The sequence below is a fragment of the Cervus elaphus genome, chromosome 22, assembly GCF_910594005.1.
Source record: "Cervus elaphus chromosome 22, mCerEla1.1, whole genome shotgun sequence".
Classification (NCBI taxonomy): Eukaryota; Metazoa; Chordata; class Mammalia; order Artiodactyla; family Cervidae; genus Cervus; species Cervus elaphus.
The window spans coordinates 8,904,909-8,921,546 of NC_057836.1; the positions used below are offsets into that span (position 1 = coordinate 8,904,909).

Below are 16,638 nucleotides of genomic sequence, written 5' to 3' on the forward strand. Positions count from 1 at the left end.
TGTGCCCTGGGACATCAGCAGGGAGGGTTGGGAGGTGAGGAAAAGGAGCTGGGTGGGGGAGCAGAAGGGAAGCAAGGGTGAGGTGGGCGATTCAGGCCGGGGTCCCCCGTGGGAGAGGAGAGGAGTCTGGAGCCCAGTCTTCCAGAGAGGGATGGGTGTTGGGGGTCAGCCGTCTAGAGGTTTTGAACAGGTGGAGTCTGAAGTGCCCCATGGAAGAGTCCAGCAGGCCTGCCTCTAGGGGCTGGGAGAGGAGGGGCTGGAGCAGGGTGTCTCCCCAGGGAGTCAAGGCTTGCTGGACAAGTTGGTCATGAGAGCCAAGGCTGGGCAGCTGGACCAAGTCTCACGGGTGATGAGTGAGGCTCGGGCTGGGGCCTGGACCTACGCTGGGACTCAGAGCCCTGCCTGCTCTGTGGAAGGCCTGCCCTGCCTCAGTTTTCTCATCTGAAAAAGGGGGTCAGACCCCTCCCCAGGTGGAGGCAGGCCGTCAGGAGTGGGGGCAGGCCCGCCGCCAGCCCACGCCCACCGGTGCATGTGCAGCAGCCCCCACCAGCCATCGCCGCTCTCCCTGCCCCCACTGCTTCGTCTGGTGAGGCAGATGCCCAGGCCTCGATAAGGCTCCTGGTGAGACCCCCTCTGCCTCCCCCTCCTCAAGCAGGGAAAACCTAGTGCTCTGAGCAACAAAGCCTGCAGCTGGAAGCGTCCACGTGGGCGCCACGCAGAGAGGCCTGGAAGGCAGCAGTGATGTCTCTGTCCATATCACCCTCTCCCCAATCCAGAGCTGCAGGGGCCACCAGAAGGGGTCTCAGAGCAGATGGGAAAGCAGGGGTGAGCCAACAGGGGGGTCACCTAGGGCTGGGGTTACAGGCCTGTCTGTGGGGTGGCCCAGGTCTTCCTGTTCTCTGCTGTTCTCTGAAGTGGACAGCACTGGAGGTCACCCGCGTTGTCCCCATGTCCCTCTCCTGTCCAGGCCAAGGCCCTAGTTGGCCTCAAGGGGGCGGGTAGACTAGGTAAGGCTGGTGGGGATCAGGTTGGCGCTCCAGCCACGGCTTGGCTATTCCACTCCTACAGCTTGTTGACGTCCGGGTGCTCAGTCTCTGGACCTGTCTGGGTCCCTGGTCTGATCTGAGGGGCAGTGATGAGAGCACCATTCCCAGGGATGAAGCCACACACAGCTTAGCCAGAGGAGAGGCAGCCCAGGTTTCTCTGCATGTCCAGCCTTCAGCCCTTCCTTCCAATAAGCACACAGTGGTTCTCCTTGACAGTTTCTCCCTTTCTTGCTCTCAAACCATGATGCTGGTGGGTCACCCCCATCCCTGGATCCCAGAGTTCAGACCTGGCCAATCAGAGCACGGCATTTACCCCAGTCAACCATGAACTTTGCCAGACTGTCAGGAAGAGACGCCCTCCTTCATCTGGGGGTGGGCAGATAGATAGGCCCCAAGCCTGGGCTGCTGGTGGCCACTCGGGGAAGAGGGAGGCAAACTCAGAAGGAAGCAGAGCCAAGAGGGAGAGAGAGACTTCGTCCTAGCAACATAGTTGGAGCCCTTGATCCAACTGCATCTGAAGCTGAGTCTACCTCTGGACTTTTTAGCTACCTGAGCCACTACGTTATTTTCATCTTATTTCTCTCTTTCTCCCTGTCTTCCTTTCCTCTCTTCCAGCTTTTTCTTTCAAGTTCATTTGAGTTGGATTTTTGTCCTTTGCAAACTGTGGTCTTGGAGAAGACTCCTGAGAGTCCCTTGGACTGCAAGGAGATCCAACCAGTCCATCCTAAAGGAGATCAGTCCTGGGTGTTCATTGGAAGGACTGATGTGGAAGCTGAAACTTCAATGCTTTGGCCACCTGATGCAAAGAACTGACTCATTGGAAAAGACTCTGATGCTGGGAAAGATTGAAGGCAGGAGGAGAAGGGGATGACAGAGGATGAGATGGTTGGATGGCATCACCGACTTGATGGACATGAGGTTGAGTAAACTCCAGGAGTTGGTGATGGACAGGGAGGCCTGGCGTGCAGCAGTCCATGGGGTCGCTAAGAGTCAGAGACGACTGAGCGACTGAACTGAACTGAACTGAACCATGAGTCCTGAAAATACCCACAGTATGACTTTAGGTAACAGTACCAGCTAAGTAGATGACTTCTCTCTTGTTACTCTCTCACCCGGGTCCAGCGTCTTCACTATAGAGCCAGGTTCTGCTTCCTCCCCAGCCCAGCAGCCCTCGACCCACACCCCAGCCAGAAGAGGACCCTTCCGGGGTGTCTCTAGGTCCCAGGCCCCACAGCCTGCGCATGATACACACATCACCACCACCACGCCCACCCCCACCCCACCGGGAATCCCCCCAGTTCAACACCCACCCCACTAGGGAAAGAACAGCCTGGACACACAGAAGAATTCTGAAATAGGCTTCGGGTTTTATTCAAAACAACACTGGTGGTGGCTGCCACTTGGTTTCTCTACCCCAGGCCGTCTGGGCCAGTGGGTACCAGCGCCATCAGCAACTAGGAGGGAAGTTTATTCACGCCATAGAAGCTGTACAGACACTGGGAGCGCGATAGTCACAGCAGCAGGGCTGGGTGGAGGGCTTCCAGGAGGAGGCGGCCTCTGTCTCCTCCTCAAACCCTGGCTCAGCCCAGGCTCCGCCAGGAACAGATTATTGCACAAAGACAAAAAGTGTATTTGTATCTGGGCTAAACAGTGGTTTCTAAGACCCCAAGCCCTTACACAGCGCAGCAAAGGGGGCCAGAGGTGGCCCTGGAAACAGAAAGCTCCAGTGGGAAGATTTGGGGTGGGGGGGAGGAAGACAGGCAGACAGGCTGATACTGTGCACATTTGGTCCACTTTTAGGGGGCTGCCTGGTGCAGGAGAAGGCCTGGCAGGAGACAGGAAAAGGGTTTGGCCGGGGCAGGCCATGTACCATCTGGTCTTGGGTCCCTTTGTACAGGTGTTGAGGTGCCTGCCAGCCACCATCCTGCAGAGATCTGCAAACACACAGCTTGGGGTGTCCAGCACCAGGGTCCCCACTCTCCTCAGGGCCAGGCCACGTCGGTTAGGGTAGGTTTGTGCTTTTGTGATGGACAGGCCGCAGGATCGGGGAGGGCAGAGGGACTAATCACCCAACCCTTAGCCATTTGGGCTTGTCCTGGCCAGCCAACCACAGCTTCCCTGGTCCCCTATCACCTGTAACTCCCAGAAACAAGACCAAGTGCCTGGGTTCTGCATTTAAGGCCCTCCAAGAACCAGCCCATCTCTCATGACTCCCTCGGGCAAAGCTTCTATCTTCTGTGTTCAGCTCTGAGACACATCCTGCTGTGACCAGACCTCCCACCATCACTCAGGTGATGGCTGGATCACACTTCCCACCTGTCTGCTTGTTCTGAGGTCACACAGATCCGGGTAAAAGAATGGCTTTATGTCAGACACACCCAAGATGTGTTCCCTGCCCAGCCACTGATAACCCGGTAACACCAGGAAAGTCACTTCCCTGGTCTGTGCGTGGAGCAGCAGTGCATATGGCTCAGGGCTGCCCAATGACGTCTGAGCCCAGAAAACAGAAGCTGCTGACTGGTGTCAGATACCATCCCCTTGAACCCCAACCCACCCTCCACACGGTCATCCCAGGTCCCTCTGGCCATCTTCCAGCCCCTGGCACACACGTCCCTCCAGGAACATGCTGCCGGGCACAGCTACTGTGTGTGCGGCCTCCCCTCCACCTCGATTGGTGGGGCCAGCATGGCTCATGGAGGAAGGGTGCGGCAGAGCCCGGCAGGCTACCCGCGCCCTCTTCTTCCCCAGACGAGCAAGCACCCCCGTGATGAAACCACCAGCATGGCCAGGGCGGCCAGCACAAGGCTCTCTGGAGCAAACAGCTGAGGACCAGAGCCCAGGCTCCCCCCACAGCCAACAGGCCCCTGGGGGACAGGAGGGGACATGATGCCAGGCCCAGCCAACCTGTCCCCCGGAAGCTGCTGCCTGGGAGAGTGCAGGGCTTCCGGGTACTGCCTGTGTGTCCTCACGGCAACTCCTCAAAGAGGACTGTCTACCATCGCACTTTCAGGTGAGGACAGGGAGGCTCCAGAGGCTCAGGGGCAAGTCCAGGACTGACCACCAAGATGGCCCAACTCCCCCCACTGCCAGCAGAGAGGCCCGCAGCCCGGCTGTGACTTTCTGAATCCACCTGCTTTGAAACACAGGGTCCCTGTTTCACACTCCAGGTACTCGGGAGCTGGCCACCCACGGTGCCCCAGCCTCTTTGCTGCCCACGCTCTGAGGGTCCTGGGGTGGCCCCTTCAGCCCCTGGGGTGGGCCTTGGCTTCCTCAGGTGTGAAGTGGACTGAACAACCCTTCCCCGTACCAGCTGTTGGGGAAAGGCTTTGGAGGCCACGTTACCTCCTCCCCTTGCACGATGCCCAGACCCCAGGGATCCCTCTGCCACCCAGAAGACCCAGGGCCTGTCAAGAAGACCTTTCTCCTGAACCTGTAGCCCAGCCCAAAGCCAAGCTCTTTAAGGTCAGGGTTTGGGAACAAGGTCAAGGGCCCCTCGGTGGGGCCAGCTGAAGCCTTTGAGAGGCTCTCACACCTGCAAAGGGCCTGGTTATTGCTGAAGCGTGGTGAGTCCCCAGCTTTCAGCCTTTCCCACCCCACAACTTCTGTGTGTCTGCAGATCACTTCATCACCACGACCCAGCCTTCTTACTCAAAATGACTTCAAGTCCATTCACTGCTCAAAACCAAGCCTTGATCTGAGCACTATGTCTGTGACGTCATGGGTCCAATGTACTGGGGTTTTTTCCTAATAAATACAGAAATAAATGCACAACTATTCAAATAAATACCCATCTGATAAACGCAAAACTATTCAAATAAATACCTGTCTGGGAACCCATTTGAGAAGTATTGCCGCTTTGGGAAAGCTGGGGAGGGGAATAAAACAGAGACTCAGAGGCAGGCAGCAGGGAGAGAGGATGTGGGGATGTGGGTCTCCAGGTGCCAGGCAGGTGTGGGAAGGCGCAGGGGCCAGGGCTGATCCCAGGGCCCAGGCAAGTACCCCCACCCCTACTTAGGGTCCTGTCAGATCTGTTTTACCCTGAACTCCATGGAGGATGGGGGAGCAGGGAGCAGAGTTGGTCAGGGGACAGGGAGTGGGGGGGGTGTACAACCTCCAGGAATGGCCGTGGCTCAGGGTCCACCCCGGGGTGGGGGTAAAAGGCAATAAGTAACCGGCCACTGATTGTCAGAACCCAGGAGCCCCGGGGGGCAGCCCAACCAGCACAGACCACGAGGGTTCCCCTGACCTCCAAACGTCTTATCTGCTTAATTCCTCCACCGTCCCTCTTCTTCCTGCAGCTCTGCTGCTCTCAGCTCCTGGGGGGCAAAAGCCCCTGGAACCTCACCTAAAGCAGAGTGCCACCCCCCAATCCTGCCCAGTCGTGGAGCCACCTTCCACCCCCACCCCTGTCCTAAAAGTAATACCAGGACTCACCCCTGGTTTTTCTAAAGAAAGACATCTAACTGGTTGACTAAGAGAGTTTGTGTGCTCTGGGGCATCTATGAAGGACTGTCACAACAACTAGACGGTCAGGAACAAGACAGACACCCCAACATGTGGAGGGGCGGGATCTTAGCAGCGTTTCTTCTTTAAAGGAAAAAAAAATGCACCCTGAATTCCACCTCTTCTTCTGGGCCTGTCTCCCAGGCCACGGGGTGGGGAGGACCCTCGGAGGCCTGAGAGCCCTCTCCCAAGACACTCTCAACCGGGGAGGGAGACACCAGAAATTCCAGCCGCCAGTGCCCCCGGAGTGGGCCCCCACCGGCTATGCTCAACTTTAGCACTTTCTGGAAGTCATAAGCTCTCAGTAGAAAAAATAAATAAATATATATGTCTGTCTCTCTCTATGTATATGCATATGTATACACTTATACGCACGGGCAGGACCACAGCTGGGCCCTTCTGAGCCTCGGCCACCGCGGGGGAACCCTGCTCCTCCCGCCCCGACGGCGGCCCCCTGGCGCGGCGCCCAGGTCCAGGTCGTGGACTGGACGAAGTATTGCTGTCTGCCCCTGGCTCCTGAGGTAAAGAAAGGTGAGACGGGGCGGGCGGGCGGCGGCCCTCATCTCCTCCCCTGGCTCGCGGCGTCCGCGGACGGCGGCTCCCCTGGCGGCGGCGGGGGCTGCGGCTCGGGCGCCTCGGGGTCCCTGGGGACGGCCGGCTCGGCCGGGCGCGGCGGGTCCTTGCAGCGATCGGCGGCAGCCCAGGAGGGGCTGCGGGCCAGGCCGCGGGGCCCGGGGGCGGCGGCTACGACGGCGCGGGGGCGACAGGGGCCGGCGGCCAGGCTACTGGCGCTGCTGAAGCGGCGCGCGGGCGGGAGGCCGGGCGGCGGGGGCGGCGGCCCGAAGAGGGAGGTGAGCGAGAGGCTGCTGAGGGTCTCCGAGTGCTCGCTGCTCGCGACCCCCGCCGCCCCCGCCGGCTCGGCCGCCCGCGCCCTCCTCGTCCGAGGGGTCCATGGAGTCGTGCCGCGTGCAGCCCGGGCTGGTGGAGCCCCCGCTGCTGTGGCTGCGCTGGTGCGCCCGCAGCCCGCGCAGGCTGAACGGGCCCCGGCCCCGCGGGCTCGGGCGGCGGCGCGCGGCGGGCGACGGGCCGGCGCGGGGCCCCGGGACGGACGCGGGCGGCCCCAGCCCTCGCCGAGGGCTGTCGCTCAGGGTCAGGCTGTCCTCCAGCGTGGTCTGCAGGCTGCCCGCCGAGCTGCTGCGGCTGACCTCCAGCGACGTGTCGCTCCCCGTGGCCTGCGGGGAGGGCCACAGGGGATGGGGGCGCCGCCCGGTGTTCCCCTCCCCCGATGGGCACCCTCCCAGCCCCTCCGACCCCTCAGGCGCGGCTTTCCTTCCGCGGCCCCACCCCACCCCACTGCCTGGTCCTCAAGGTGCCACCAGCATCATCCTGCTCAGACCCCAGCCAGACCCTAGCACCCAGCAGAGGGGGATCCAAGTTCACTGGGAGGAAAAGCCCTTGGGCCCCACCCCATCCCTCTGGGACCTCCCTCCCCCCTTACTCACCTGGCTCCTCCCACCCCGCCCCGCACCCCCGCCCCCACCTCTGCCTGGAAAGCTCTTCCCTGATACACACCTGCGTCACCTCTCACGCCCTCCCAGTCCCTCCACCTGAACTGTCAGCAGCCCACTCCCCCCCCAGCTCCCCTCCCTCCCAGCTCCCACCCGCCCCCGCAGCAGCATTCTCCCTGGCCCACATCACTTCCAAACTGACTATACTTTCCATGCATTTATTCTGATCATCTCTCCTGGCACATCCCTGCAGGACACTAAACGGTAAACCCCCTAGAAGGCAGGGATTTTTCACCCTGAGGCTGGCTGTAGCGTAGCTGGGGTCAACAGTCACTGGGCAAACAAGTAATTGCAAGAGCCCTGGGCTGACTATGCCTCCCGCACTGTGCCTCTCCCGGAGACCTGGTCCCCTTCCCCTGCCCCCGCTCCCCCCCATCCCCACCCCCAGACCAGGGACGTCAGGTCTGCAGACCCTTCTGCCCTGTGCTCTGGGCCCTGAGGGGTGCCCAGGTGGTGGCTCTGGCCAATTCGATGCAGGTGGCCGCGCAGACCGAGACCTCCATTCCTAGCAATCACACCCCAACCCCCTCAGTGCCCCACCCCACACTCTGCAGTGACTCCCAACGCCCCCTCCTCCCTGTCCCCTCAAGCTAGAGCCCAGGTCTTCCTCCAGGGCCCCCGATCTGGGCCCTCCCCACACTACTGTCCCCAGATGCCCTAGGACCCCGCCCTGTCCACTTCATCAGCCTCTAGTGCCACCTCCTCCCTCCAGCCTCAGCACTACACCCCACTTTGCCAAGTGTCCCTGGCACCACCCTGCCCGGTGCCTTTGGCTGGGCCCCGTTCCCTCCTCCCTCACCTTGGATTTCAAGATCCCCCTTGCATGTCCCCTGACAGGAGAGCTCTCAGAGCGGGGAGGGACTGTACCTGTCGAAGGAGGGTGCAGTTGACGCTCGGCGACCGCAGGGAGGCCCAGGAACCCTGCAGGGCAATCTTGGGGAGGGTCCCGGCCCTGGTGCCCTTTTCCTGCCCTTCCTGGCTGGCGGCCACGGCAGGGTGGAAGAACTCGGCCGGCATGGGCAGGAGTGGGCTGGAGGCATCCGGGGAGAAGGGGCTCGGGGGCGCTGCTGGGGAGGGAGGAGAGGGTCAGGGAAGCAGGCTCAGGCTGGGGCCCCTGAGGGTAGGCTGGCAGGAAGGGCCCCCCTGACAAATTGGCTGTGACTCCATGGGCAAGCCTCCCTCTCTGAGCCTCGGAGTCCATCGTGAGAGCAAGAAACACCGAGCCTGCCTGTGAGTCCTGGGAGGACGGGCAGTGGGCAGTGGCAGTTTCTAGAGCCAAGCAGACCCAGGCTCAAGGCCCTCTAGCTTCCTTCCTCTTTAAATGGGGACCAGCTGCCCACCTTGAGGAGTGGAGACATGGCCGTAAGAGCAAGAAGCAGCTATGGAGCTCAAGCCCCATGAACGGCAGTGCTCACTAAGACACTCACCCCCAAGTCCTGACACCCTCCGGGCCTGGCCAGGCCTGGGGGACCCCCACCCAAGGACAGAACACAGGTGGGCACCACGCTGGACAGCAGAGCAGACAGAGTTTTGGGGATGGAGAGGGGCAAGGAGAAGGTGAGGTGGAAATGAAAGCAGGGGCAGTTCTGCGGGCGGGGGGGCAGCACCTTCTGCCCATGGTCCCCTCAGTGCCTTCCAGGATGAGGATGGAAGCTTGAATGTCCCCAGGTAAGGGGGATTCCTCATCTGTGTCATCTTCTTTCAGGAAAAATGCTAATGAAAGGTTAGGTAGAGATGACAGGACTTCGTCTGATCAGAATGGTTCTTCGGTCCTGTGCCCTAACTTTTGATTCAGGAGGTCTGGGCTCTTGGCACCTCAGCCATCATGTCCAGTCCAGAGGCCATCAGCTTTAGGAAGGTCCTCGGAAGAGTCACTCCACCTTTAGCTCCTGGAAGGTGCTCAAGGCCAAGCCTCCTCCCAGAAGAGTACTTAGGGTGGGCTCAGGATCTCAGGGCCCCTCTTCTGATAAGTTCATCTTTCTGCCCCTCTTCCCCAGCCAGTGCTATGAAGCCAGATCCCATCACCTTCCAGAGGGACTGGAGGTGAAGGTGAACCTGTGAGGGACCAGTCAATTGAGTCCTCTGTTCTTGCACCCAGAGCCCAGCCACAAGCTCAAAGTGCATAGAAGACGCTGAAGGTAGGGCTTTGTACGAAAGAGCTATTGAGGACCACAGCCTCTCTGCTGTTCAGTATCACCTTGTGTGATGATCTTGTGGGATAAACATCTCTCAACTTCAGCTCTAGAAAAACACTTCAATAATTAGGCAGCTTGCCTTCTGCTTGATGAGAGCTGTGTGTGCCAGCCTGTTTCCTTTTTCACCACAGCTCCTAGGACACTCAGCGTGAATCATCCATTAGCCCAGATTTTTGGTATAATTATGATCTCATCTCTCTGTATTATTTGGCTACTGGTCTTTTGTCATTGTTCTATCAGGCCTGAGATTCCTATCTTTTATTGTCAATTAACCATCTGGTTCTTTCTGGACTCGATGTAATAGTCTAGGCAAAATTACTAAGGAGAAACCTCAGCCAGCTCCCTCCGAAGCCAAAACCCAAGATCAGGGCCATGGGAGCTGGCGGGGCGCCCACCCTCACCTTGGGTGCTCTCGTGTTTCAGCCAGGACCGGACGGGGTTGAACGGGATGGCCTCCATCTCGCACAGGAAGCTCTCCGGACCCGACGAGACAGCCGTGTTGGGTAAGGGGAAGAAGCATTCGCCCAGGTCCCCTACCGGCATGGGCTCAGGCGGGTCAGGTTCACCCTACAGAGAAAGGGGGGTGGAAGGGGCAGGATGGTGGAGGGGCAACAGCCCACCACGGCTGCCTTCATGCCCCTGCTCTTCAGCCCTTTGCTTCACTGCTCTCACTGCCTGGGACAGCCTTCTCCTCACCTCCTCCACCTGGCCAGCGATCATCATCTTCCGAAACTTCCTGGAGGTGAAAGGGCCCCACCTCCAGGAAGCCCTCTCTGATGTCCCCAGTAGCAATTTCCCCACTCACTCCCCTTGTGACCCTGAGACTCCTGAAGGTCTTCCTTGTCTCTGTAGCCAAGTGCCTGGCACAGACCCTGGCCAGTAAAAAGGCCAAGCCTAGGCTGGTGAAGGCACCAGAAGACGGACCAAGGAGCTTCAAAGCCTCCTTGTGAGCGTGACCCTGGGCAGGTCCCTTCCCGTGGCTGAGCCACAGTTTCCACATCCATAAATGAGAGAGGAACCGCTCCTTCTGGCAACCAGCTCTCCTTCCTATCACTCCCTAAGCCCTGCCCTTCTTCAACCCTGCAGCCCAAGGTGACCTCTGAACAGTATGTGCCTCAAAAGCTGCCTCAATGCCCCCTCCAAGGTAGATGAGCCCCCTATGAGCTATTCTTTGAGTCCTAATAAAACAGCACCCACCTAACACCCACCAGACCTTAGAAACTGTGTATCCCAACATCTCGTGTGGGAAAACAGTGCAGGGGTGCAGGAGATCCAGGAAGGGGCTGGGGGCGGTGGGGGGCAGGGGCTGTCAGCTGTCAGAAAGGGGACAGAAGGGGCCGGGAAGATCCACTCCCCCCATCCCCGCCTTCCTGGAGCTGATGGAAGTGGGGGACACTGGGGGGCACTGGACACTGCCTCTGGGGGGCAGTGGTGCAAATCCAGGCTGCACCAGGGTCAGGGGGACAGAGACTCTCTTAGGGGACGCCCACTGCATATCAGCCTCAGGCCAGGGGCTCTCGCACCTCTCCCAGCCTGGGCAAGCACGACTAGAATGCCTTGAAGCAATTAAGTCCTCTGATGCAACTACTGGGACCACATACCATAGCTAGAGTCCGTGTGCCGCAACAAAAGACCACACACGATGCAGTGAAGATCCTGAATGCCACAACTAAGACCCAAGTGTCCGGCTCCTTGCAACCCCCTGGACTGTAGCCCACCAGGCTCCTCCGTCCATGGAATTCTCCAGGCAAGAATATTGGAGTGGGTTGCCATTTCCTTCTCCAGGGGATCATCCCAACCCAGGGATTGAACTTGGGTCTCCCACATTACAGGCAGACTCTTTACCATCTGAGTCACCAGGGAAATCAAATAAAGAAATAAATGCTTTAAAAAAAAAAAAAAACTCGGCCTGGAAGTCACAAGCCCGGTGGCAGACCTCCCCTCCCTGAGCCTGCAGGATCAACAGAGCAGCCCTTCCAGCCCTCCTAGTCTCCCTCAGACTGACCACTTCGAGGGCAGAGGTTGGGGACCATGCCCAGCTGTGCGACAGGACAAACCACCTCACCGCTCAGAGCTCTCATGCCCTGGCCTGTGGATTGGAGTCACCCTTAACACACACAGCTGGAAGACAGACATACTGAGTGCAGATAGAATGGCACCCAGTAGGTGCCCGCACCTGCTCAGACTCTGCAGCCTCCCCCAGTCCCCCTGTAAAGTTTGCCCACCAGGGACAACTCCCATTAAATGGAGCAAAAACATCCAAAACTACAGTGAGTGGCAGGGCCACTTGGATGCTATGATTAGAGCCCTGGCTTGTTGCTGTGTGACTTCAGGTAAATCACTCCACCTCTCCGTCTCCAGCCCTCATCTGACCAACACAAGATGAGGGCCCAGCATGCAGCGGGTGCCACTTAAATGGTGCTCCAGAAAGGGGCAATGTCCCAGCATGGCAGGCGGAGGCCAGGCTGCAAGTTCAGATCCACCTGCCCGGGAGCCCATTGGGTGCTCACCTTGCCGTCCCTGGGGCCGACGGGGCAGGCTGCAGGGTCCTCCAGACTCAGGTCATCGCCAAGCAGGATGGACGAGGACCTGTCTGAGTTCAGGGAGAAGGCCTCCGTCTCGGCCAGCTGCACCTGCAGGGAGAGGAGGCCACCTTGGGTCACCCCTGGGGCTGCGGTGGGGCAGGCTGGTCCTCCAGAGAGACACAGGGCAGCGGTCAGCGAGGGCAGAGATCTGAGCACAGATGGCACGTCCATCCTGTGCAGGGACCCAGCCTGGGCTGGGGGGTGGGAGACGACCCGAGGAGGTCACAGCCGGCAGAGTGCCAGGCCTGGGCTGGGCCAGCAGGCAGGTGAGCTGCCCATGGCTGTGAACCAAAGCTGGTCCGCTTGCCCCCAGACCAAGTGCCCTTCAAGGCTGCTGGGTCTGACTCATCTGTGGCCCTGTGCAGGCTGCCCTCACGGGCTGGGGGTGCTTGTGAGCCCCTAGGACTCTGGGGAGTCTGAAGTCACCTCAGGCTGAAGGGGATCACTGGGGGCTGGACAGTCCTAGGGAGATGCTCAGGGCCCCACATGGCTGGGGAGAAGGGACAGGCCCGCCTCAGCCTGCACAAGACGGGCCCAAGGCCACGGATGCCCTGCGGTGCCCATCAGGGAAAGCCCACCTGGGAAGGCGGGGCTGAGCCCTGGAACCAGGGCAGGAGCACCGGGAAGAGGCTCCAGGGTGCTCAGGCCTTGAGCTCCGGGACGATGGCCCTGGGTGACCCCTTGATGTCACAGAAAAGGCACACTGCCCCAAAGGTGACGCCTGGGCTTCCTGCCGGCGCCCGCAGCTCACCACCACGGTAGGCAGCCGCCCTTTCTGAGCACCTGCTGTGTACAGGCCCAGAGCAGGGCCTCGCAGCTCCTGAGGCCACACCACAGGCCTGCACGGAGCAGAGGAACAGGCCAGGCTGGGCTCGGGGGGGAGGCCCATCCACCATGGCCCCCTGGACCCCCCTTGATCAAGTAGGCCCCGGCGGGCCTCCAGCCAGAGCGGCTCGCCCCTCGGGCTGGCCCTCCACCAGGACCGGTGCCACCCCCAACCCCGAGGCCCCAGCTCCCTTGGGGGCGCTGCCGTTACCTCCTGTTTGTCGTGGTGACACTTCTCGCAGCCGGCCGGCGAGGAGTAGTGGTGGAAGATGGACCCGGACAGGTTGTCGATGATGGTCAGCTCCCCCTCCAAGGAGTCCTTGATGATTAAAGAGACGCTGTCCAGCCACAGGTTCTCCTAGGCGGACGGGGACGGGGTGGGGACAGGTGGGATTATCGGCCGGCTCGGGATGGCCGGGTGGGCGGGCACGGGCTGCCTTCCTGGTTCTCCGCCCGTGGCCTGGGCCCGACCCCACATCACAGGGTCGCCCCTGAAACGGAGCTGAGCGAGTGGGGCCCGGAACGACCGAGCTCTCTGCCCGAGCCCTCCCCCGCCCCGCCAAGCCCAGCTGCCTACCCAGCCCTCGGCGACCCCGCTGCCCTCTCCGGGCCCCGCCCACCTGGGCTGGCGAGTAGCAGCTTCGGCGCAGGCGGCCCTCGGGGTCACCTTCGCTGCCTGCCCCTCCTGGCCCGTGGGCGGGCGCGGGCGCCCCCGGGGAGCCGGCGGGTGGCCGCGGGCTGGGGCCCAGGCTGTGGGCCATCTCCAGCTCCAGCTCGGCGTCCATCTCGGCGTCCTCCTGGGCCTCCTTGTTGCTGTCGTCCAGGTGCTTCATAAGCACGGCCACCACCACGTTGATGAGCACGAACTGGGCCGTGAGCACGAAGCTGACGAAGTACAGCGGCGACACGAACTGCAGGCTGCTCAGGCAGCTGCGCTCATCGTGGGTGCAGTCCCGCAGCGTGTCCTGCACCGGGGACCGGCGGGCAGGGAGGCAGCCGGTGAGGCCGGGGGTCTGGGACACAGGCCTCATCTCTGTCCTCATGAGACCCCTCTCCACCCAGCCCAGGCTGAACTGCAGGCCAGAGCCAGGGAACCTGTGCTGCGTGATGGGCAGTGAAGCCCAAGCCAAGGGCCCGGCACCCGGAGCAGTGGTGCCTCGAGTCCCTGGCCTCAGGCCCCCAGCCCCGCTCTGGCCCCAGGCAGAGTCCTGTCCCCTGGAATCTCAGCCCTGATCCCAGAGCAGCATTCAGGGCACACAGAAAACCCGCTCTGGCCTCACGTCCACCTCACTGTGCCCCAGGGCCGCGGGCAGGTCCCCCTGCGTCTCTGTGCCCTGTACACCCTCCCGTGTGCGACGGGCCGCTGGGCAGGCAGAACCCAGCCTGACTCTCCCTTCCCTGCCCTCCCACATGTACCTTCATGATCCCGTTCCAGTTGTCGCCAGTGGAGACCTGGAAGAGCGTGAGGAAGGCCATGCCGAAGTTCTCGAAGGTGGCGTGCCGGCTCATGCCCTCACAAGGGTTCTCGTCGTTGCAGACTGGAAGGAGAGTGTGGTCAACCTGGCCTGCTGCAGAGTCCCCTGCAGGGCCTGCCCCACGCTGCTGCCTCTCAGCCTCATCTCAGACAACCTCAGAGGCACGTGTGGGCTGTACCCAGCCCACAGATGGAGAAACTGAGGCTCAGGGAGGTGGCACGCAGGTGGAGACTCAAGCTCAGGTGAGCCTGGCTCCAGGTATCAATTTCTGAGAGAGAAGCTGGGCTAAGGTAGGTAGGTAAGGGCTCATGCCCAGGGGAGCCAGCTTTCTGAACCCGGCCCTGGGCAGGGCTGCCTGGATGTGGGCTGCGTTGCCCTCAGTCTGTGCCCTGTCCACTCTGCCTACTGAGATGGCACTGACTGGGGATGGGCACTGGCAGGTGGGACTGGAAGGGGCCTCCCTGAGAGGTCAGACAGCTAGGGGGGCTCCAAATGGGGGGTCCACTGCACAGGTATGGGAGTGCCCAAGGACCCAGGCGAGCATCTCTCCAAAGCCTCTATTCACACTGGGAGAGGGGTGTGGATGGCTGAGGGTCACCCATCCAGCCCCCAAAGGCTCACTGTGGGAACATCTCCCCATCACAGAGACCACGGCATGACAGTCTGTTTGGGGGAGGGTGTCTCAGGCCTCCCCACCCTGCCGGGACGCTCCCTCCACTACCAGACCTGCTCCATAGCCCACCCCCCAGGCCGGCTTCAGCATCAGCATCACGCACCCAGCTTCCCGAAGAGCTCCACTCCCAGGGCAGCGTAGATGAAGAAGAGCAGCATGAAGAGGAGGCCCAGGTTGCCCACCTGTGGGGACAGCAGGTGGGGCTGGGCAGGTCCAGGGAGGGGGCGCTGCAGGCTCCAGGCACAGGGCCAGCCCGAGGGTCAGGGCAGGCTCTGCGTCCGTGTCTGCCACCCCCGCCCCACCTCCTGGAGGGCCGGCTGAGTCCAGCACAGGGCACCAGACAATAACATAACACGTGTGAAGCCCTTACTGGCGGCCCCTGTGGCTCAGTGGTAAAGAATCCGCCTGCAATGCAGGAACCACAGGAGACGTGGGTTCGATCTCTGGGTCAGGAAGTTCCCCTGGTTAGGAGAAGGCAGCACACTCCAGTACTCTTGCCTGGAGAATCCCATGGATAGAGGAGCCTGGCGAGCTACAGTTCATGAGGTTGCAAAGAGTCAGGCACGACCGAAGCGGCCCTTCCTATGAGCGGTCTGATTTCAAGCATTCCTTAGTCATGGCTGCACACAGTGATCTATGGACTCTCTTTTACCCCCCTTCTTCAGGTGATGAAACAGATGTCCTGAGAGGTGAAGTCCTTGCCGAGGACCACATCGCTAGTAGTGGTAGGACTGGGGTCAAGCCTAGCAGGCTGGCCCCAGGTTCTCTGCACACAGCTCTTACATCTATGTGTGGTCAGTACCATCCCACGGATGAATGGAGAGAGGGAGAAAAGGAAGTTACATCAATAATGCTACCTCCTTCATGAAGCCTGCCTGGATTCCTTCAGACAGATGGGGATTGCAGTCTTACAACGTGAGTGTAACTGATGTGTCCCTGTCACTGTCTCTGCCAGTCTGGGAAGTCCTGGAGAGCAGGGACATGGCTGGAGTAATTCAGATCTGCTTCCTCGCGCCAGCACGAGCCCTGGCCCCAGAGAGGCACAAACACAGGAATCATGCAAGACTGGCCCCCCCAGAAGCCTCCTGCAAACCCAGCCACCCCGCTCCCTCAGCTCCGGGAGCTGAGGAACATCAGATTCCAAACCTATTTCAAGTCTATCTATAGGCCAGAGACCACCTTTAACTCATGTTATGGGTAAGATAAGGCTCCAACATGTTCTTGCCCTAGAAAAGAAGTGTCTCTGAGAACCCTCAGAAGACCTGCATGAATGGAATCTGAGGATGTTCCTGTTAATTGCTGAAAAGTAAACCGTGTTAATCACAGGCTCCTAATGTTTCTCTACTCCAGGCAAGAGTTTCCTTCTAAGCTGCGCCACAATCACACCAACAGTGTCTGATTAAATGATGTTGGTTTATTAAAGAGACAAGCTGTCACTGAGCACCTCTGAGGCCAGGTGTGAGGCCCCAGCTGCTGGGGTCCAGCCCTGTGGACCCCTCCCAGACTGATCTCCCAACTCCAGACTACAGCCACACAGAGAACAGACCCCATTTGCATATTCTGTTTTCTCTGCCAGGAAGACCTTCTCTCTGCCTTTGCCTAGAAAATGCCTACTCCCCACCCCTCAACACCTGGATCAGGGGTCGCCTCCTCTGAGAAGCCTTCCCTGATGTCTCCTCTCTCTGTGTGCCTGAGACAAAGCCTGGAAGGAAGGGCTGAGGTTTCCTTTTCATGTCACTTTACAAAGAACCAAGGAAATGTCCAGGAT

At 60.4% G+C, this 16,638-nt stretch overlaps 1 protein-coding gene across 1 annotated transcript in view; it reads right to left on the reverse strand.

Annotated features, from left to right (window-relative positions):
* Positions 1 to 2,393: 2,393 nt before the first annotated feature.
* The window catches only part of CACNA1I (calcium voltage-gated channel subunit alpha1 I), a 121,439-nt gene continuing 107,194 nt past the window's right edge, over positions 2,394 to 16,638 (reverse strand). Inside the window, 9 exon segments of the mRNA XM_043882136.1 lie at positions 2,394 to 6,438; positions 6,440 to 6,781; positions 7,985 to 8,181; positions 9,714 to 9,879; positions 11,823 to 11,945; positions 12,934 to 13,080; positions 13,343 to 13,687; positions 14,139 to 14,260; positions 14,974 to 15,052. Of these exon segments, the coding sequence (XP_043738071.1) occupies positions 6,109 to 6,438; positions 6,440 to 6,781; positions 7,985 to 8,181; positions 9,714 to 9,879; positions 11,823 to 11,945; positions 12,934 to 13,080; positions 13,343 to 13,687; positions 14,139 to 14,260; positions 14,974 to 15,052 (1,851 nt within the window). The 3' untranslated portion in view covers positions 2,394 to 6,108.